This window comes from Rhinichthys klamathensis, unplaced genomic scaffold (genome assembly GCF_029890125.1).
Source record: "Rhinichthys klamathensis goyatoka isolate OS25496 unplaced genomic scaffold, OSU_Roscu_1.1 h1tg000628l_1, whole genome shotgun sequence".
Lineage (NCBI taxonomy): Eukaryota > Metazoa > Chordata > Actinopteri > Cypriniformes > Leuciscidae > Rhinichthys > Rhinichthys klamathensis.
This window is the reverse complement of record NW_026607076.1, coordinates 79,390-97,944: the sequence shown is the minus strand read 5'-3', so window position 1 is coordinate 97,944 and position 18,555 is coordinate 79,390. Positions and strand designations below refer to the sequence as shown.

General features: G+C 40.9%; 1 protein-coding gene across 5 annotated transcripts; it reads right to left on the bottom strand.

Annotated features, from left to right (window-relative positions):
* Positions 1-625: 625 nt before the first annotated feature.
* slc25a23a (solute carrier family 25 member 23a) lies at positions 626-16,591 on the bottom strand. 5 transcript variants are annotated; one of them, XM_056241073.1, is made up of 12 exons: positions 15,999-16,589; positions 9,776-9,902; positions 8,244-8,331; positions 8,037-8,148; positions 7,785-7,943; positions 5,927-6,079; positions 5,709-5,822; positions 4,719-4,886; positions 2,768-2,918; positions 2,298-2,452; positions 1,962-1,987; positions 626-746 (listed from the first exon to the last, which is right to left on the bottom strand). In XM_056241073.1, exons 1-12 carry the CDS (start codon positions 16,164-16,166, stop codon positions 743-745), a joined length of 1,425 nt encoding a protein of 474 aa, XP_056097048.1. In that variant the 5' UTR covers positions 16,167-16,589; the 3' UTR covers positions 626-742. The 5 variants fall into 5 exon arrangements, with proteins under 5 accessions (XP_056097048.1, XP_056097047.1, XP_056097046.1 ...); XM_056241072.1 differs by lacking the exon at positions 626-746 and having other exon boundaries at positions 1,777-1,987; positions 9,776-9,899; positions 15,999-16,591; XM_056241071.1 differs by lacking the exon at positions 626-746 and having other exon boundaries at positions 1,778-1,987; positions 15,999-16,590.
* Positions 16,592-18,555: the final 1,964 nt, after the last annotated feature.

Here is an 18,555-nt window from a genome sequence, read left to right as displayed (position 1 = left end):
ACATGATTGGCTACACCTGTGAGTGCAGGATGATGTCATCAATAATGTTGGTCCGTTTTCCCAGGAGAGAAAGACTGAAAAATGTAAACATGATGTATATCTGCAGAAAGTTTGTGTAGTTAACTGTTAGGAATACAGTAGCATGTGGATTAAAAGAAAATAATAAACGAAAATCCAATTTGAGACTTGAATGAAAGGTGTTTGATGGAAACCTGTGGGTGCAGATTCCAGGCAGGAATCTTTATTGTATTGTAACACATCCAAACAGTCTCTCTGACTGATATACATCTTCTGAAAGTGGTGATAAAGTACAGAGCACGTTGACCAAGAAGTGACCCTAGCAAACAGTCTTTTGCTTTGTTCTATTTCTTGAAGAGTCAAAAATCACAAAAATGAACACACACACACACATATTCTCCCATCTGTGAGTCCATAAGGCTTCTGCTCCAAATTGTAGGCCACAGTACCTCATCCATTGAGAGTAACCGCTATTTAAACAGATCTCCAATTCATGTAAAGTATGTACTTCGCTGGTGTTGGAAAAGTATGTACTTCTGAGTATGTAGTAAGACAGAATGCCATTACCGGGTCATAAATTGTGTTTTGACATCACAGATATACTGTTTGCTTGTGAGCATTAACATCTAGCCAAATTTATTACCTTAAAATTACTTTCGTTAAAATCTAAAATATTCAAAAACTGTTGTGGAAATTTCAGCCTTGCATTTCTTGATACTTTTCTTCATCTGAAAGAGTCGAAAGAGAGCCATTACAAAAGTTATCTCGTAAAGGGTTGGGGGATATTAGCCGAAAAAACCATGCATGAATTCATGCATCGAAGAAAATTTACTGAAAGTAGTATGCATACTATTATAATCTTTGGCATACTATTTTGCAGACCTTATTTAATGAAACACAAGCACAATCAAGTTCAAGTTAACCAATAAAATGTGTTTAATGAATGATACCTTGTGTTTTGACACTATTTAGGGTGGATAGTTTGGAATTTTGGAACTTGAGTTCCGGAATCTACAGTTGAGAATTCCAGAACTCTCGTATTATTGAGATGATGATGATTTTGGAACACACAAGGGTTTCAGCATTAAACTACTGGAGCACAGCTGATAAAACACGTGTTTCTGGAAACAGAGGCACTTTCAGTCGGACTGTGAGTTGAAAAGAAGGAAGTTAGTTTTTTGTCCACTCCTGTAGGGGGTTCAGTAGTGTGTGCACTGGGTTACACACACACACACACACACACACACACACACACACACACACACACACACACACACACACACACACACACACACACACACACACACACACACACACACACACACACACGCTCTCACACACACACACACACTAGGGGTGTTACAATATATTGCAATACAAAAAAGGCAAAAATATGTATCGTGGATAGACACCAAAACAAAAATTACTGTATGTTTTAGTGTCAGTACTGTACTACATTAAACTGCTATATATATATAATGTTGAATATCATGTATAATAATGCAATGGGGGAATATTTGTGGGTCCTGATAATGGCAAATGTTTCTGTTACCAGTAAAAAGTGTCCGGCATTATTTTAAATATATCTAGTCAGTGACAGAATATTCGTCTAAAATAATTCTGTATTTTAAGCTTCAGAATTATGAATATTTTTATTCTTGTGTCACTATTGTCCTGTGCTGTGGGTTTCCAGCACTAAGACTATTCATTTACACCCACAATGTAATATAAAATTTTGCATTTTAATCAACAGTACATTTTTTGTTAACTTTTTATGTCTTGGAGAATCGCAATAATATCGTATCGTGAGTTCAGTATCGTGATATGTATCGAATCGTGACATGAGGGCATCTTTACACCCCTAACACACACACACACACATGCTCACACACACACTCTCCCACACGCAAAGCGTTCATTTTACCGCGTCCAGAGGAACGTACCCTGTAAACCTGAATATCAGGGTCCTGTTGAGCAACAACACACATGAAGAGCACATCATGAACCTCAGGAATCCAGGACTCTCAGATTCTGCATATTTCAGTGTTTTAAAATCAGTTCATCGTTCTTCCTCACATCCGCTGATTTATTTTTGGTGAACATCACTCCAGTGGTCTCATATAGTGTAGTAGGCATAAATAAACTCTGTCTCTGACCTTTCTTGTCCATCGTTCAACAAAAAAAGGATTAGTTTGAGTCTGTTTCTCCGCACACACACATGCCCTGACTCTCTCTCTCTCTCTCTCTCTCTCTCAGGTTCCCACTCCCAGTACTTTCCTCATGTGCTCGTAGACGACGTAGGAGATGCTGACGGCCGGGATGACCTTGAGGAAGTTTGGAGCGATGCCTCGGTAGAGTCCCACCACGCCCTCCTGGGCCACGATGCTCCTGAACAGGGTCAGCATGGACATCTGAGGAGCGCCTTTCATTGACGCTGGGAGAAGAACACAGGAAACATCTTCAAAATCAGGCTTATTTTAGTATCAATAATACATTTCTGATATAGTACGTCAAAATTACGAGAATACAGTCTTCCGTAAAAGTTTTTAGTTACGAAATACGCTCATAAAAAAAAGAAGAAGATTGTATTCTCGTAATTTCGACTTAATTCTCGTCATTATAGATGTATTTATTTTTTTACGTTGCGGTTCAGGGTTTCCGTAATAAACGGTGCTTTATTCCCAAACGTTTTATGCGATATTCGCATATGTAAGTTCCCGACTTGTCTGTGTGTGCGCCCGTCCCTCACCCTGGGCCTGCATGCGTGTTCGGATGAGGGCGAGCGGGTAGGACGCCAGCTGTCCACAGGTGCTGGACACCGTCCCACAGCCCACCAGCACCAGGACACCCGGGTCGGGCGAGCCGTCGGTGTGACGCTGCAGCCAAGCGTTCTTCAGCGTCTGGGAGAGGAGGACAGCGTGAGGAACAGCCTTTATGAGGGAGTTATTCTGAACACACACACGCACGCACACGCACACACACACACGCATACACACACACACACACACACACATACACATACAGACACACAAACACACATACACATACACATACACACACGCACTCGCACACGCACACGCACTCGCACACACACAGACACATGCACATGCACAGACACACACATACACATACAGACACACACACACACACACACACACACACATACACATACAGACACACACACATACACATACACATACGCACACGCACAGACAGAGACACACACACACACACAGACAGAGACACACACACACACACATGTCTGGTCCACTATCTTTGTGGGGACTCTCCATAGACGTAATAGTTTTTATACTGTACAAACTGTATATTTTATCCCCTTACACTAACCCTATCCCTAACCCTAACCCTCCCTAAACCTACCCATCACACACACACACACACACACACACACACACACACACACACACACACACACACACACTAACCCTACCCCTAAACCTACCCATCACACACACACACACACACACACACACACACACACTAACCCTACCCCTCACACACACACACACACACACACACACACTAACCCTACCCCTAAACCTACCCATCACACACACACACACACTAACCCGACCCCTAAACCTACCCATCACACACACACACACACACACACACACACACACACTAACCCTACCCCTAAACCTACCCATCACACACACACACACACACACACACACTAACCCTACCCCTCACACACACACACACACACACACACACACACTAACCCTACCCCTAAACCTACCCATCACACACACACACACACACTAACCCTATCCCTAAACCTACCCATCACACACACACACACACACACACACACACACACACACACACACACTAACCCTACCCCTAAACCTACCCATCACACACACACACACACACACACACACACTAACCCGACCCCTAAACCTACCCCTCACACACACACACACACACACACAGACACACACACACACTAACCCTACCCCTAAACCTACCCATCACACACACACACACTAACCCTACCCCTAAACCTACCCATCACACACACACACACACACACACACTAACCCGACCCCTAAACCTACCCCTCACACACACACACACACACACACACACACACAGACACACACACACACTAACCCGACCCCTAAACCTACCCCTCACACACACACACACACACACACACACACTAACCCTACCCCTAAACCTACCCATCACACACACACACACACTAACCCTACCCCTAAACCTGCCCATCACACACACACACACTAACCCGACCCCTAAACCTACCCATCACACACACACACACACTAACCCTACCCCTAAACCTGCCCATCACACACACACACACTAACCCTACCCCTAAACCTACCCATCACACACACACACACACTAAACCTACCCATCACACACACACACACTAACCCTACCCCTAAACCTGCCCATCACAGAAAACATTCTGCTCTTTTACATTTTCTAAAAAACATCATTAAGTATGTTCATTAATCAATTTCCCTTACGTGGACCATTGGCTAGTCCTCACAATGTTGGTGATTTCAGGTTTTACTATTCTTGTGGGGACATTTGGTCCTCACAATGTAATAAAAACAAGAGCACACACACACACACACACACATACACACACACAGACAGAGACACACACACACACACACACACACACAGACACAGACACACACCTCGTAGACGGCGAGGTCTATGCCCGCATACGGGATGATGCCCAGTATATTGGGCAGGTATCCTTTATAAAAGGCCAGGAGGCCCTCCTTCAGCAGGATCTGCTTGGCACAGTCCGCCGCGCTCGAATACTGCCCTGTTTTACGAAGAGTGAGACGAGTCTTCAGCACCTGCAGAACCACAGAGAGAGAGTCGACACCACAACCGTATCCTGATCAGGAGGCTTCAGTGATTCATGCTTGGAAAACACTCCGACGTCTCATATTCAAAATAATGGCTAGTGCGGTGTCTGCGACATACATGAGCCTACCAGCATCCATTGCCATGATTTATCTTATCGCAAGAGGAAAAAATTATGTTTCAGTTGCATAACATCGGTTAATGGAAACGCCGTCATTTCTCAATAGTTTTTTTATTGACATTTAGAAAACATCTAAAACAGTTTTGCGCAAATCTGTAATGGAAATGCGACTAGTGAGACCTCAACATACAGAGTGACCTTGATGTTTACTGTGTGCCCTAACCAGCTGCCATGTGTGTGTGTGTGTGTGTGTGTGTGTGTGTGTGTGTGTGTGTGTGTGTGTGTGTGTGTGTGTGTGTGTGTGTGTGTGTGTGTGTACCTACTTAACTATATTTTGGGGACAAATTTGTTCCCAGAAGTGACCAAAACCTGACAAAATCTCCAAAAACCTCCCTTTAGGGACGTCATCATTTGTAAATCTGGTATAAAAATTAAGTAATTAAAGGTTTTTTAAAATGTAAAAATGCAGAAAGTTGTGTGTGATAGGTAAGTTTAGGGGTTGAGTTAGTGTGTGTGTGCGTGTGATGGGTAGGTTTTTGGGTCGGGTTTGTGTGTGTGTGTGTGTGTGATGGGTAGGTTTAGGGGCAGGGTTAGTGTAAGGAGACAAGTATACAGTTTGTACAGTATAAAAACCATTATGGAATTGTCCCCATTTAGATAGCTAAGTAAACGTGTGTGTGTGTGTGTTTACCTCCATCGGGTATATGATAGTTTGAGCTGTAGCTCCAGCCAGCGATCCAGCGACGAATCTCTCCTGAACTTTCAGAGTTCCTACTTCTTTACTGCCTCTCATCAAGCGCTTAATCTACAGACACACACACACACACACACACACACACACACACACAGAAGCGGGCTGAGCTTTTGACTGGCCGTCCACACAGCTGAGTGTAGAAGCCAGAGCTGTACCTGTTCGTAGGCCAGGAACTTGATGGCCGTCTCGGGTGCGATCTTCAGCACGTTGATGCCGTTTCCCCTCCACAGCGCAGCGAGTCCTCCTTCCTTCACCATCGCCCGGAGCCCGCGCCACACGTTCGCCTTATCTGAGCTCTGCCCGTGCACCTGCACAATCACCCACCCTCAGTTTAGCTTTAAAGGGGCAGTCTGTAAGAATGACAACTAGTGATTGAAATAGGTACTGCAGTCCAATTCAAAATATCAGAGATCGTCGTCTCTCCCGCTGGCTCCTCAGACTCGAGCGCACACGGGATGCCAGTTTAAGGACACGCAACAGGAACGAGCGAGCGCATTGGACAATGAAAATTAGCAACACAATATCACAGACCAAAGCAAAAACAAACATTCCAGCCTGGAAACGCACATTTCCTGAGTAAAATGAGTGGCTGTAGAAGTGTTTTTCAGAGAAACGAGTGTATTATGGTATTTGTATGCTTTAGTAGAGTGAAAAAGTTACATACAGCACCTTTAAATGCTTCAGTCAAACTAGATTAGAATAAAACAAAAGTTAGTTGGGGACATTTAATTTAATATCCAACAATATTATTGCTCTGCCTGCATTGACACCATTATACGAGAACTGAGCTGAGCTGGACGATGACATCACGGTTTTCTCCAGAGCGGCTATATATATAAATGCACTAAATTAATAACTTTTCTACAACAAAAATAAAACATCACTGAACTTCCTTAAGCTGAACTGTGTCGGTGTTTTCTTCTAGAAACAAACTTTGCTGCATTATTTTCCTGTTATCTCTGTAAAGCTGCTTTGAAACTCTATAAATAAAGGTGCGTTGACTTGACAAACACATCCTGACATAATAACTGAACAACTGTTGAGTTTCAGTCATATGACCTCCAGGGGTCAGTGTGGTCCTGGATATAATACATTCACACAGTGTGTTTGTTAGCTTGTAGAGCTGCACGATTAATGGTTCAAGTCCCTCTGTAGTCAATCATTTATCCTTAAATTACATATTACATTTGTTTTTTCCTTGAAATGCCTTCTTCATGCCATTTATCCTTGGAAAAAAAAATTATCTTGAATGTAACTCGACACCCTTGCCTCATTTAGTATGCGAGGTTCTATGAATATGCAAATGAGCCCCGCCTCCACTCACTCACTCAGCTCAGAGATTCACTGGTTGACGATCACACGTTGATCTGATTGGTTACAAGGTTACAAGCAGCTGTCGTGTATTAAACAGCTTCACAAACAGTCTTTTCAACCACACAGTATCATTATTTCTGTGTTACAAACACTCATATAAGTTTATAGTTCGGATATAAACACTAATGTCTACGGTAGCGATCAAAATAGAGCAAATCACCTTTTGGAAGTAGCATGGCGCTTCAAATAACGATTGTATCAATTACATCGTTACACCAGTAGGGGGCGACAAGTGACTGTTAGAAAATGTAGTAGTCATTGAATCGGTCACTCAATAGATTTGTTAAAAAAACGCTATTTCATCCAGTAATGAAACAAGCGAGTCGTTGAATCATTCATTCAAACCGATTTAAAAAAAAGAATTAATTCAGATTCATTTAACTTTTTAAATACACTGCAGCAATTTTATATTTTGTCATAACCTCTAGCAAATTACATGTTATTTTGTTTAGTTGTCTGTTCGGAAAAGAAATCGTGATTCTCAATTTATCTATAATCGTGCAGCAATACTAGATTGTACCGCGGTAGCTACATTGCTAGCATTTCGAAAGCAAAAGTGAATCTCCAAATGGAAATCTGGCATGAAATCTGCATCAAAGATTGTACAGATCTGTTTACTAGCCTGATGTTTTGTCTCACCTGCATGAAGACCTTGAGTCTGTCGAGCGGCGCCGTTCCTGTCCTGGACACTGATCCCGCCACAGCGCCGGCCATCAGCTGCCGCCACACGAACCCTGACTGCTTCTCCTTCTCCGAGAACTCATCCGGGACCGTCAAATGCTCTCCGATATCCAACATCTACACCAAACGCACAACCGCATTCACACCGTGGAGTTAAAGAAAGAAAGAGGCTTGTTTTATAGTCTCAGCTGTGTGTGATTTGCTTCGTACCACAGAGTGTTTCCAAAACTGAGCGATTTCCTCCATGTTGTGCAAAGGGTTAAACAGGAAGTGATCTCGCCACTCCATCCAGTCGATGGTCATGGAATGGTCTTTGTCCATACTGAATGAATACATTTCAGAAGTATTGGGTGTCACAGAATCACTTAAAGGCAATTCAAGGCACTTTACATACATGCTAAGCACAAACGCGCGCACCTTTGCAGTATTTTGGCAGCCAGTTCCAACGAGACGTCCACGCCGAGACTCTGTAACGACTGCTGGATCTCCTCAGCGTCAACTTCACCTACAAAACACAAACGGGGATAGATACTAACATTGATGCAATAGCATAGCTGCTAATGATACTGTGAGGCTAAGCTAACAGGGATGTAAGTGTTAACAGTAATATCACAGGTGCTACATCGAATCTGACGTTTTAAAGCTTAAGAATGATTCAAAAGTATAGATGCTAATGGTAAATTGAGGGTATAGATGCTAATAATGATGCAATAGCATAGCTGCTAATGATACTGTGAGGCTATGCTAACAGTGCTGACAAGTGTTAAAAGTAATATCATTCACAGCTGCTAATATGAATGTTTTAAAGCTTAAGAATGATTCAGAAATATCGATGCTTATGGTAAATTTAGGGTAGGCTATAGATGCTAACAACGATGCAATAGCATAGCTGCTAAAGATACTGTGAGGCTAAGCTAACAGGGATGTAAGTGTTAACAGTAATATCACAGCTGCTAATACGAATATAATGTATTAGAGCTTAAGAATGATTCAGAAATATAGATGCTAATGGTAAATTGAGGGTATAGATGCTAATAATGATGCAATAGCATACCTGCTAACGATACTGTGAGGCTATGCTAACAGTGCTGACAAGTGTTAAAAGTAATATCACAGCTGCTAATACGAATATGATTTTTTAAAGCTTAAGAATGATTCAAAAGTATAGATGCTAACGGTAAATGTAGGGTATAGATGCTAACAACGATGCAATAGCATAGCTGCTATTAAAACTATGAGGTTATGTATAACAGTGATGTAATAGTGCTTAAGGTAATATCATAGCTGGTAATGCTAATTTGACGTTATAGATCCCAAAGTATTGATGCTAATATGAGGAAATAGATGCTAGCAGTGAGATAAAAATCACAGACGCTAATGCTAATATAAGGTTATAGGTGCTCACAGTGGTGTAATGCTATAAATTTTAAGACTATTATGAGGTTATAGATGGAAATATTAATTATTTTATCTATAACTTGAACAAAGTAAAATTAAGACATAAAAATTATGTTGCATATTCACAGACAGATCCTGACCAGTGTTGTTATTGTTAACTAAAACTATTAAAAAAAACTGAAATCAAATCAAATATAAATATTAGATGAAAACCCTAAACTTAAAAACTTAAACAAAAAAAAACCAAAGAAATGTTGCATTGGCAACTTACTGAAATAAAACACGGTAGTTGAAGTACTAAAATTGCTAAAACTGAAATAAAAATCAATTAAAGCTAAATATATATATTTATATATATATATATACATTTTTTTTTTATTAAATATATTTTAAAGTAATCAAAATGACAAAAGCACACATTAAAATTACTAAAAATAAAATATAAAAATAAAAGCTAATTCAAAATATTAATAAATATTATTATAATAGAATAAAAATAATGCTAAAATAACAGAGATTCTCCCAGTAATGAGAAGCTGACAGAAACCAACCGTCATTGTTCCGGTCCAAGCTGCGAAACATGAGTTTGAGGCGCTTCTCATGTGAACGCAGATACTCTGTGAACTCTTCGAAATCCAGCTGACCGTCGTGATTGATGTCCCCGGCTCGAACAACCTGCTGAATATATGGGCATACAGAGAGAGAGAGAGAGAGAGAGAGAGAGGGAGAGGGAGAGAGAGAGAGAGAGAGAGAGAGAGAGAGAGAGAGAGAGAGAGAGAGAGAGAGGGAGAGGGAGAGAGAGAGAGAGAGAGAGAGAGAGAAATGGGGGGAAAGAGGGATGCCAGGAATCATTAGGAGAGATGGGATGAGGGGTGCAAATGAAGAAGAAAAGCACATTAAAATTATGCAAAGCCACCAGCAATCAGAGCTCAGACGGTCAGTTTCTGCCATTAACCCTTAAACGCCGCACACCTCGGGGCTTTAATGACGCGGGACGTCATTCACTAACCTCCTCCTCATTCATTTTTTAAAGTTAGACATTAACCTTCATAGTATTCCTCAATCAATCAAGCTATCAACAACATATCAGGGAAAAAATCAATTCAATTTTAAAAGAGTTCCTGTTTTCCCCTTCATTTTGTATAAAAATTGTATAGGGTCGCTAACGACCCGAGGTGTGTAACAGTGTAAGTGTATTTTTTTTCTGCACAACAAGAAGGCCTTGTCCACACTAACACATTTTCATTTGAAAAACCCATCTTTTTCTCTCCGTTTTAGCGCCGTTTTCGTGTTGTAGTGTGGACTGTGAAAACGCAGGCATTTAAAAACGATGACGCAAGTTTAGTCATGTGACACATCGTTTCCAAATCTATCCAGATTAATGTAGACGAGGCGTAATGAATCTTTGACGACTAAATAAGTGCACTTTTTTTCCACAAGGTGGCACTGGCTGAAACACAATGATGAAGTGAAGTTTCACTCATAGTCACTGCAGGCAGAAAACAAAAGAATAGGAAGAATCATCAGCAAAACTTGAAATTGCTCAGTGATTTAATTTGGTGAAGAAGCTGCCAGCGATCAAAATGTTGATTTTGGAGATGTTGATTTTAAAGATGTTTGAGATTGTGAATATGAGCCAGATGCTGAATGTACTGGGAAATGAGCTCTGACAAGGACCGTGATGGCGGTATAAAACATCAGCTCAAAATGAACGCTTCCAGAGCTCCAAAAGATAACAAAACATCCTTTATTTTATTCCTCCGTAATTGTTACTCTAATATCGGGAGAGTTTTATTAATCGGGCGATTTATTATCACGACAGGTGTGTTAGATATAGGCAAGGCAAGTTTATTTATATAGCACATTTCATACATAATGGTAATTCAAAGTGCTTTACATAGAAGAAATTAAAATAATCAAAAGAAATAAGAATAATTAAAACAATATAGATTCCTGCATTTAAGGGTTAATCACTGAATCTGAACATAGTTATCCAATGAAGACAACAGAGAAAGCCAAGCGCAAAACAGCAGCCTGATAATGAGTTCTTAAAGGGATAGTTCACCCAAAACTCATCATTTACTCACTAGTGTTTTTGTAGTGTTATATCGTGCTTGTTGAGGTTTGGATGTTACTTTACTTTACTGCCGTACCATGAGAGCAGCAGGCGTAATGATATGACGCAGCGCCTGAAAATAGTTCCGTTGTGTTGACGGAAGGTAGCCTATTTTCAGGCGCTGCGTCATATCATTACGCCTGCTGCTCTCATGGTACGGCAGTAATTTCTTGATTATTACGCAGGAATGAGAGTATAGTTCCTAGTCATATCAGCCTAGAAAATCGCAACTTTACATTTTCCGTCGGTCTTAGTGCACGATGTAACTACAGAAGAGTCAAGGTTTAAATAGGAAAAATATCGAAACATCGAAACAAAATATCGGTCTTTTTTTTGTTGAGAAATGCTTATGGTCTTGTCCACTTCAATGATGTATGCTAAGCTATGCTAAAAGTGGTACCGCCAGAACCGGAGATCGGCTGAATGGATTCAAAAACGGTAAAACTCAACAGTGTAACTCTGGGGGAGTTGTAAAATGAGCCTATTTCCAAAAAAAGTGGAGTATCCCTTTCTATTGCAAAGTTGAAGAACCTTCTTTCAAGCAAAGATTTAGAAGTCGCAATTCATGCATTTGTAACATCTCGATTAGACTATTGCAACTCTCTTTATTGTGGTCTTCCTCAATCTTCATTTTCTCGATTACAAATTGTTCAAATTGTTCAGCTGCAAGACTGTTGACTGGGTCTAGAAAGAGGGATCATATTTCTCCTGTTTTAGCATTCAAGTTTAGAGTTGATTTTAAGATCCTTATGTTTGTCTATAAGGCGTTGTCTGGCTGTGCACCAAGGTATATTTGTGATCTTTTTGTGCCATACTGTCCTGCTAGGGCACTTAGATCTTCAAATCACTTGCTTTTAAATGTGTCACGATGTCACTACAAATTAAAGGGTGATCGGGCCTTTTCTGTGGCTGGGCCCAAGCTTTGGACTGCTCTCCCGTATCATGCGAGGTCTGCTCCTTCATTGGACATTTTTAAATCTACTCTGAAAACACATTTTTATTCTTTAGCTTTTGGAAACTTGTAATTTGTTGGGGTTTTTTATAGCGTAGTCCTGCTATGCACTATGTACAGCACTTTGGATCAATTTGTATTGTGTTAAATGTGCTTTATAAATAAAGGTTGTTGTTGTTGTTGTTGTACACATGTGCCAGATGTGAGCCGGATCTGAGCCGACACTATATTAGTGTCTGGGATGTGAAGGAAGCATAAATATTTCTGATGGGCTGCACGATATTGAAGGAAAATGTGATATGCGATAATGCATAAAATAATGTGATATTCGATATGCGATACGATAATGCTTGAAGTGTGTAAAATAAACTTAAATTATCTTTAAAATATATTTAAAGATATATAACCTACATACGCGTTTCACATTCTTCTTGTGACAATAAAACATCCCTACAACTTCTGAAAGTGAACAGCAGTGTTTTACTGTCGCATAAGTGTTATTTTAACATCAGTGTAAAGCACGGGTTCAGGTTATCCTACATTAGGGTTATTTAAAGGTGCAATGTGTAACATTTTTGAGTATCTATTAACAGAAATGCAATATGACATCCATAACTATGTGTTCAGTGGTGTATAAAGAACTTACTTAATAAACCGTAATGTTTTTATTACCTTAGAATGAGGCATTTATATCTACATAGGCGCGGGAATCCCCTTCTATGAAGGTCGCCATATTGTGACGTCATGTTTCTACTGTAGCCGAACGCGAACAAACAGCGCTACAGAGCGCGTTTCGTCACTACATTGAAAGAGAAGCCGCAGGAAGCTAGAAGAAGCTAGCCATAAACACCGTGAGTAGTGACTTTTCCCTTGTCAGTGGTGTAAATATGCAGCTGGATTGTTTCATGTAACTTAATTCTTCTCCCTCGCTGTGTTATGGCTTTGCTATGTGGGGATAAATGTGCTGGTTAAGTTCGTGAGACAGCTGATTAGTACTCTTGTCATTGACCGTAAAACAGTTACAGGAATCACCAACCCGTCGATCTTGGAAGCATTTTAAGTCGATCGAGTTTCCAAAATCAGAGAAAAAAAGCCTATTGTGTGTAGTTAGTAAGTGGTGTCTAGGGGATGCCGAGGCGCGCGCGCTGTTACAATCACGTCATTTCTGCCGCGCGCACCTTTGGGCTCATGCGGACGCGTCGAGTTTAAACAAGGCTTTACGCTTTAACCAGCTCAGCCACAGTAACAGCTCATATTAGCCAGCTAAACCTTTACTGCCCTGTTAGAAAACATATATAGTTGCATAGTTTCATGTGGTTCTTCTCCCTCGCTGTATTATGGGTTTGCTATGTGGGGAGAATGTGCTGGTTACGTTCGTGAGACAATCAGCTGATTACTATTACTATATTATGTATTAAGACCCTTGATCCTCACCTGAAACTTTATCCATGATGTGGTTTATAATGGACTGTGGTACAGAAACTTGGTTTACGCTGGCTATTCTCTGCTGTCTCAGACGACGATGTTTGTCCCGTTTTAGCCACCGTAGCTTCTCCGAAAGGGAGGGGTGAGCGGTGGGCTGAGCCCTTAGTGCAAACTCGCAACCGAACCGCTAGATGTCGCTAAAAGTCACACACTGCACCTTTAACAACAGAAACTGAATAATCAAATGTAAAAATAAAACACTGCTTAGTTTTCACTATATGAATTAAATATATACAGATTCTTATATTAAAGCTACAGACGTTATTCAGCCGAGAACAGCGAGTGATTTTCTCTGTCTTTTGTTCATGACCGCAGTTATTGCAAGCCGTTGCGATATATACATTTGCCATATTTCGATATATTGTGCAGCCCTAGATTCTATCCATAACTTCTGTCCCTAGAGAGTTGTGGGAATAATCATCCATCTGGCTCTGAACTACAAATTAGAAGAAAAGAAAAATACACCGAGTTTTTTTCTCAGGGTGTCGCCCCATGACATTCCCAGAGCAGCGTGTCTGAACGTGTTTGGCCTGATCTGTGCAAACTTAGAGGATTAGAGAGGCATTTCGCAGCAGGTCTCAGGGCTTTTGGGGTTTTAAAATCAGCTCAATTTTATAGAGAGGACATTGTGAACAAACTGACCCACATTGACTAAATAATAAATTAATCAGGATGCACAGGTTACTGTCGCTTTAAATCCACACTGGCACTCATTCCAGTGTTCATTATCATTATTCCCACAATCTCTGGTATGTTATAGAGTAAACTGCCCTGTAAGAGAACATCTGCCAGTAATCTCACTGATTTCATGCCTCCTCTGTGTGTAGACGTCTACACAATGTGTGTTGTTGTGTGTACTTATGTGAGCCAGCAGTCACATGGTATTTACTCTCACATGGATCGACTCCAAGACGCTGACCTTTTGCACACTCTACAGCCAACGTGTGTATTTCTGTGAGCATGCGTTGGTGTGAAGTTTAATACTTTCGTCTCAATATACATTCATCCTCCTCATGCATAATGCAAATACATTAACACACGCATAGCACACGTGTCAACTTTAACATCCAAACCTCAACAAGCACTACATAACCACACTACAAAATCCTCAACTTCAAGTAAAATAAATCAATGACACAAAGATGTTCGCAGGCAAACAGATCAATAACCCACAGTAATCAATGTGCTGGACTATAAACTACAGGTTTGGAGTGCAGTGTGTTGGTATATAAACAGCATGCCATGGAGAGATTAGATAACTCAGATTTATTTAACGCCTGTGTGTGTGTCTGTTTTGATAACTTCTCATTGTTTGGTTTCCTAGGCCTTGGGTTTGACCTGCTGACATTATATTATAGCAAGAAACAGTGGTTTGAGCAAATCACTAGACCAAAGTGTGAGCAGAAATAGTGATTGACTTTGCTAACCCCATTATTTACTAACCCTTATTCTTAAGATCATGCACCGCTGGTGACGTGGGTAGACGCCTTACACTAGTCTGCTGGATTATTTCAGATGGCAGGTGATGCTGATTTAGTGCCAGCGGGTGATATTGCCCTTCCTCTGCTCCTGCCACTGACCTTGCCTTGAGATCATTAACTATTAAAATCATATACTGGTTCATTAGTGCTGCAGGACACGATAGTTCCTGACGCCGGCCTTAGAAACAAGAATCCTGCTTTTCAGTCTTACTTTCACCACATGAAGCATTAAGAGTTTAATTATGTTGGTAAGTATCCGTATAATGGGTTATACTCTCACTAATGGCTCCAGCACATCTTTCTAATCTAAACTTAACATCAGAAGCAAGTACACAATGTCCAGCACACGATTTAGGACGCAGCCTTTATCTTTAGACCTAAGCTGGGAAGCCCCGCCCACTGTACAATCTCATTGGTCCATTATTGAATAATAAGCATCAGATATAATCTGATTGGCTGCGATTATATCGCGTACTGCAGCATTTTCACTTTCAGTATTTGGACAAATTACGCTTAGGATCACGTGACCTGCAGGAGGTGCAGGTTATTAGCATCTCCAAATCTGCCATTAAATCATAAACCTGTCTATTCATAGAGTGAATCTGTTCTATAAATAGGCTACCCTTCCGTTATGTCTGTCTGTCTGTCTGTCTGTGTGTGTGTGTGTGTGTCTGTCTGTGTGTGTGTGTCTGTCTGTCTGTCTGTGTGTGTGTGTGTATTGGGTTTCTTTTCTTCCGTACCTCCTCCACGGAGCTCCACGACACCCCGCGGGCGGCGAGCCCGATCCGCAGCTCGTTCACATCGATCCACCCGTCCTTGTTCAGGTCCAGTTGCTCGAATAGTTCGGCCCAGAGACGCTCGCGCTCGGGATCTGTCCCGCTGTCCTGGCAACGCGCCCTCGTCCACATGATGACGATATACCCGCACGGTAACGGTAACGGTCACCCGTGTAAACGCATCGGTCAAAAAGACGGAAGACCTTCGCGTTCAGCGCGCGTCCAAAAAAGGAGCTGTTCGCGAAATAAAACCCCTCGCGTTTCGAAGATGGTGTGAACCAGCTGTGTGTGTGTGAGTGTGTGTGTGTCGCTACCAGAACCAGGAAGCTTTCACAATCATGGATACACCACTTCCAAGAAATCCACGCGAAATCCACCTGTTTTTATCCCATAAGCACTGCGATGTTTTAAAGCGAGCTGAAAGTACCGCGCATTAAAACATGATGAACGTGTGTGTGTGTGTGTGTGTGTGTGTCACTCGAGGACTGCAGTGAGTTACTGCTGCCGCAACTCACCGATACAACAGCGGCTTCAGATTACACCCTCAGGAGGGACTTCCTAACAGCATATGGGTGATATACCAGCAGATGTGGACAAAATATCCCGAAGTATCAATAGAGAAGTGTTAAATCTGGACTAATTATTAAATGCAGCGACTTCTTTCCGAGTCAATCACCAATGCAGATAAATACAGTAGTTGCGCGCGGAGGTGTTTGGAAATCTGAGGCAAAGTCCTCAGTTTTTTTAAATGTGTTTTATATATCAAATATAAATTAATGTCCCAGTGACCCTGGTAAAATAGTACTTTACATTACATTAAAAAATATATAATAATAATAATACATTTTATATTTAGCATTTTTCATTACTGTGGCCTAATGTTCTATTTATTAAAACCAAGAATAAATCTCATCAAGTTGAGCATTTTTACATTTATTCCAAAATAATAACTGAAGGCAGTAACAGTTAAAACAATATATTTTCATGTGTGAACTGATGTGCAGCTGTTCTTTTTAATAGTAAACTTATTTTCGGATCATCTGTCATCAACCTCGGTAAACAAACACAATTTGAATATACCCGAGCTGATTCCTCACTAAACCCCCTGTCATCATGCTTTCAGGTCATTTCAAGATTTGATTTTGACGTGACATAAAGCGGTGATGATAAGTGTGCGTGTTTACTTGCTTTTTTATAAGGCCATCATTTTGTTCATTCGGCTGACTCGCGCACGAAAACAAGAGGCGGGATTTATCGCACGAACCAATCATATCCAATCATAACCGATCACATCCAATCACAGCGCGATGGAGGCATTGGCTCCCATTCATTCTCAATTTATGAATATGCAGATGAGCCCCGCCTCCACTCACTCACTCAGCTCAGAGATCCACTGGTTGACGATCACACGTTGATCTGATTGGTTACAAGGTGGTGTGTCAGAAACACCAGCGATTTCAAACCGTGTTTTTGAGACTGTCTTTGGTTCACTGCAGTTTTAAGCAGAAAATACTCAGCAATTCTGTCGACTTATGAATTTACAAATATTAAAAACACCACAGAGACATATAAACAACATTAAAAATTTGATTTGAACCAAAAGGGAGACTTTAAGGTTTAGGAGGAAGTGGGTTTGCAAGGTTTCAGAATATGTTTCAGTGAATCAGAAACCACAGAGGAACACATAGTCAAGCAAAGTAAGTGAAACGATTAAAGGCCCGTTCACACCAACAACGATAACTATATTAGCGTATCGTTCTGTTTATTTTAAGCGCGCTTGTCTGTCTAAGCTCGTTACAGCAGGGTGGATTCTGATTGGCTGTCAATGTTTTTAACGCTCATCAGCTGGATAAAACAGTCCTGAAAGTGATTTCAACAATATTGTTTCTCTGTGCCGTTATCGGCAAAGCTGTGGTGTGAACTCTGCTCTTTAATACTGGGAACAATTTTTTGAACTATCTTAAAGGGGTCATATAATGCCATTTTCATACAAGTTAATTTGATTCTTTAGGGTCTAAATGAAAAGTTTGTAATATACTTTAATTAAAAATTCTCATTAGTATTGTAAGAAAACACTTATTTTACCTGGTCAAAAACAACTCTGTTTTCAGCACGCCGTTTCAGTGCATATGACTTTAAATGATAATGAGCTTTGCTGACTCCGCCCCTCTGTTTTCTTTGAGGCGTTTTGACCATAGATATCCACAATAAAGGGTCTGTGTTGAAACGCTGCTGTCAATCAACAATCGCGGGAGGGGCGTCCGACCGTGTGACGTCACACGGTCGAACGGCTCGATTTGAGGCAGGGGAAAACATAAGGAGATTAAAACAAAAACACTGGATGGATTTTTATCATTATATGATGGTTGTGTACAGGCACCGCCAACACACATTTCAGTACAATCAACTTGAAAAAGTGCATGTACCATTATATGACCCCTTTAATATCGTTATCATCCTTGGTGTGAACTGCCTTTAAGAGTAGACAAACACATCTAATACGAAAAATAGCTGGTTTTGT

Bases quoted from the DNA above. Each gene is read 5' to 3' on its own strand.
- slc25a23a (XM_056241071.1), bottom strand. From the start codon at position 16,166: ATGTGGACGAGGGCGCGTTGCCAGGACAGCGGGACAGATCCCGAGCGC. The intron at 8,332-9,775 runs GTTGGTTTCTGT...TGTGTTTTGTAG, and splicing joins CTTGGACCGGAACAATGACG to GTGAAGTTGACGCTGAGGAG. The intron at 5,823-5,926 runs GTACAGCTCTGG...GTGTGTCTGTAG, and splicing joins AGTTCCTGGCCTACGAACAG to ATTAAGCGCTTGATGAGAGG.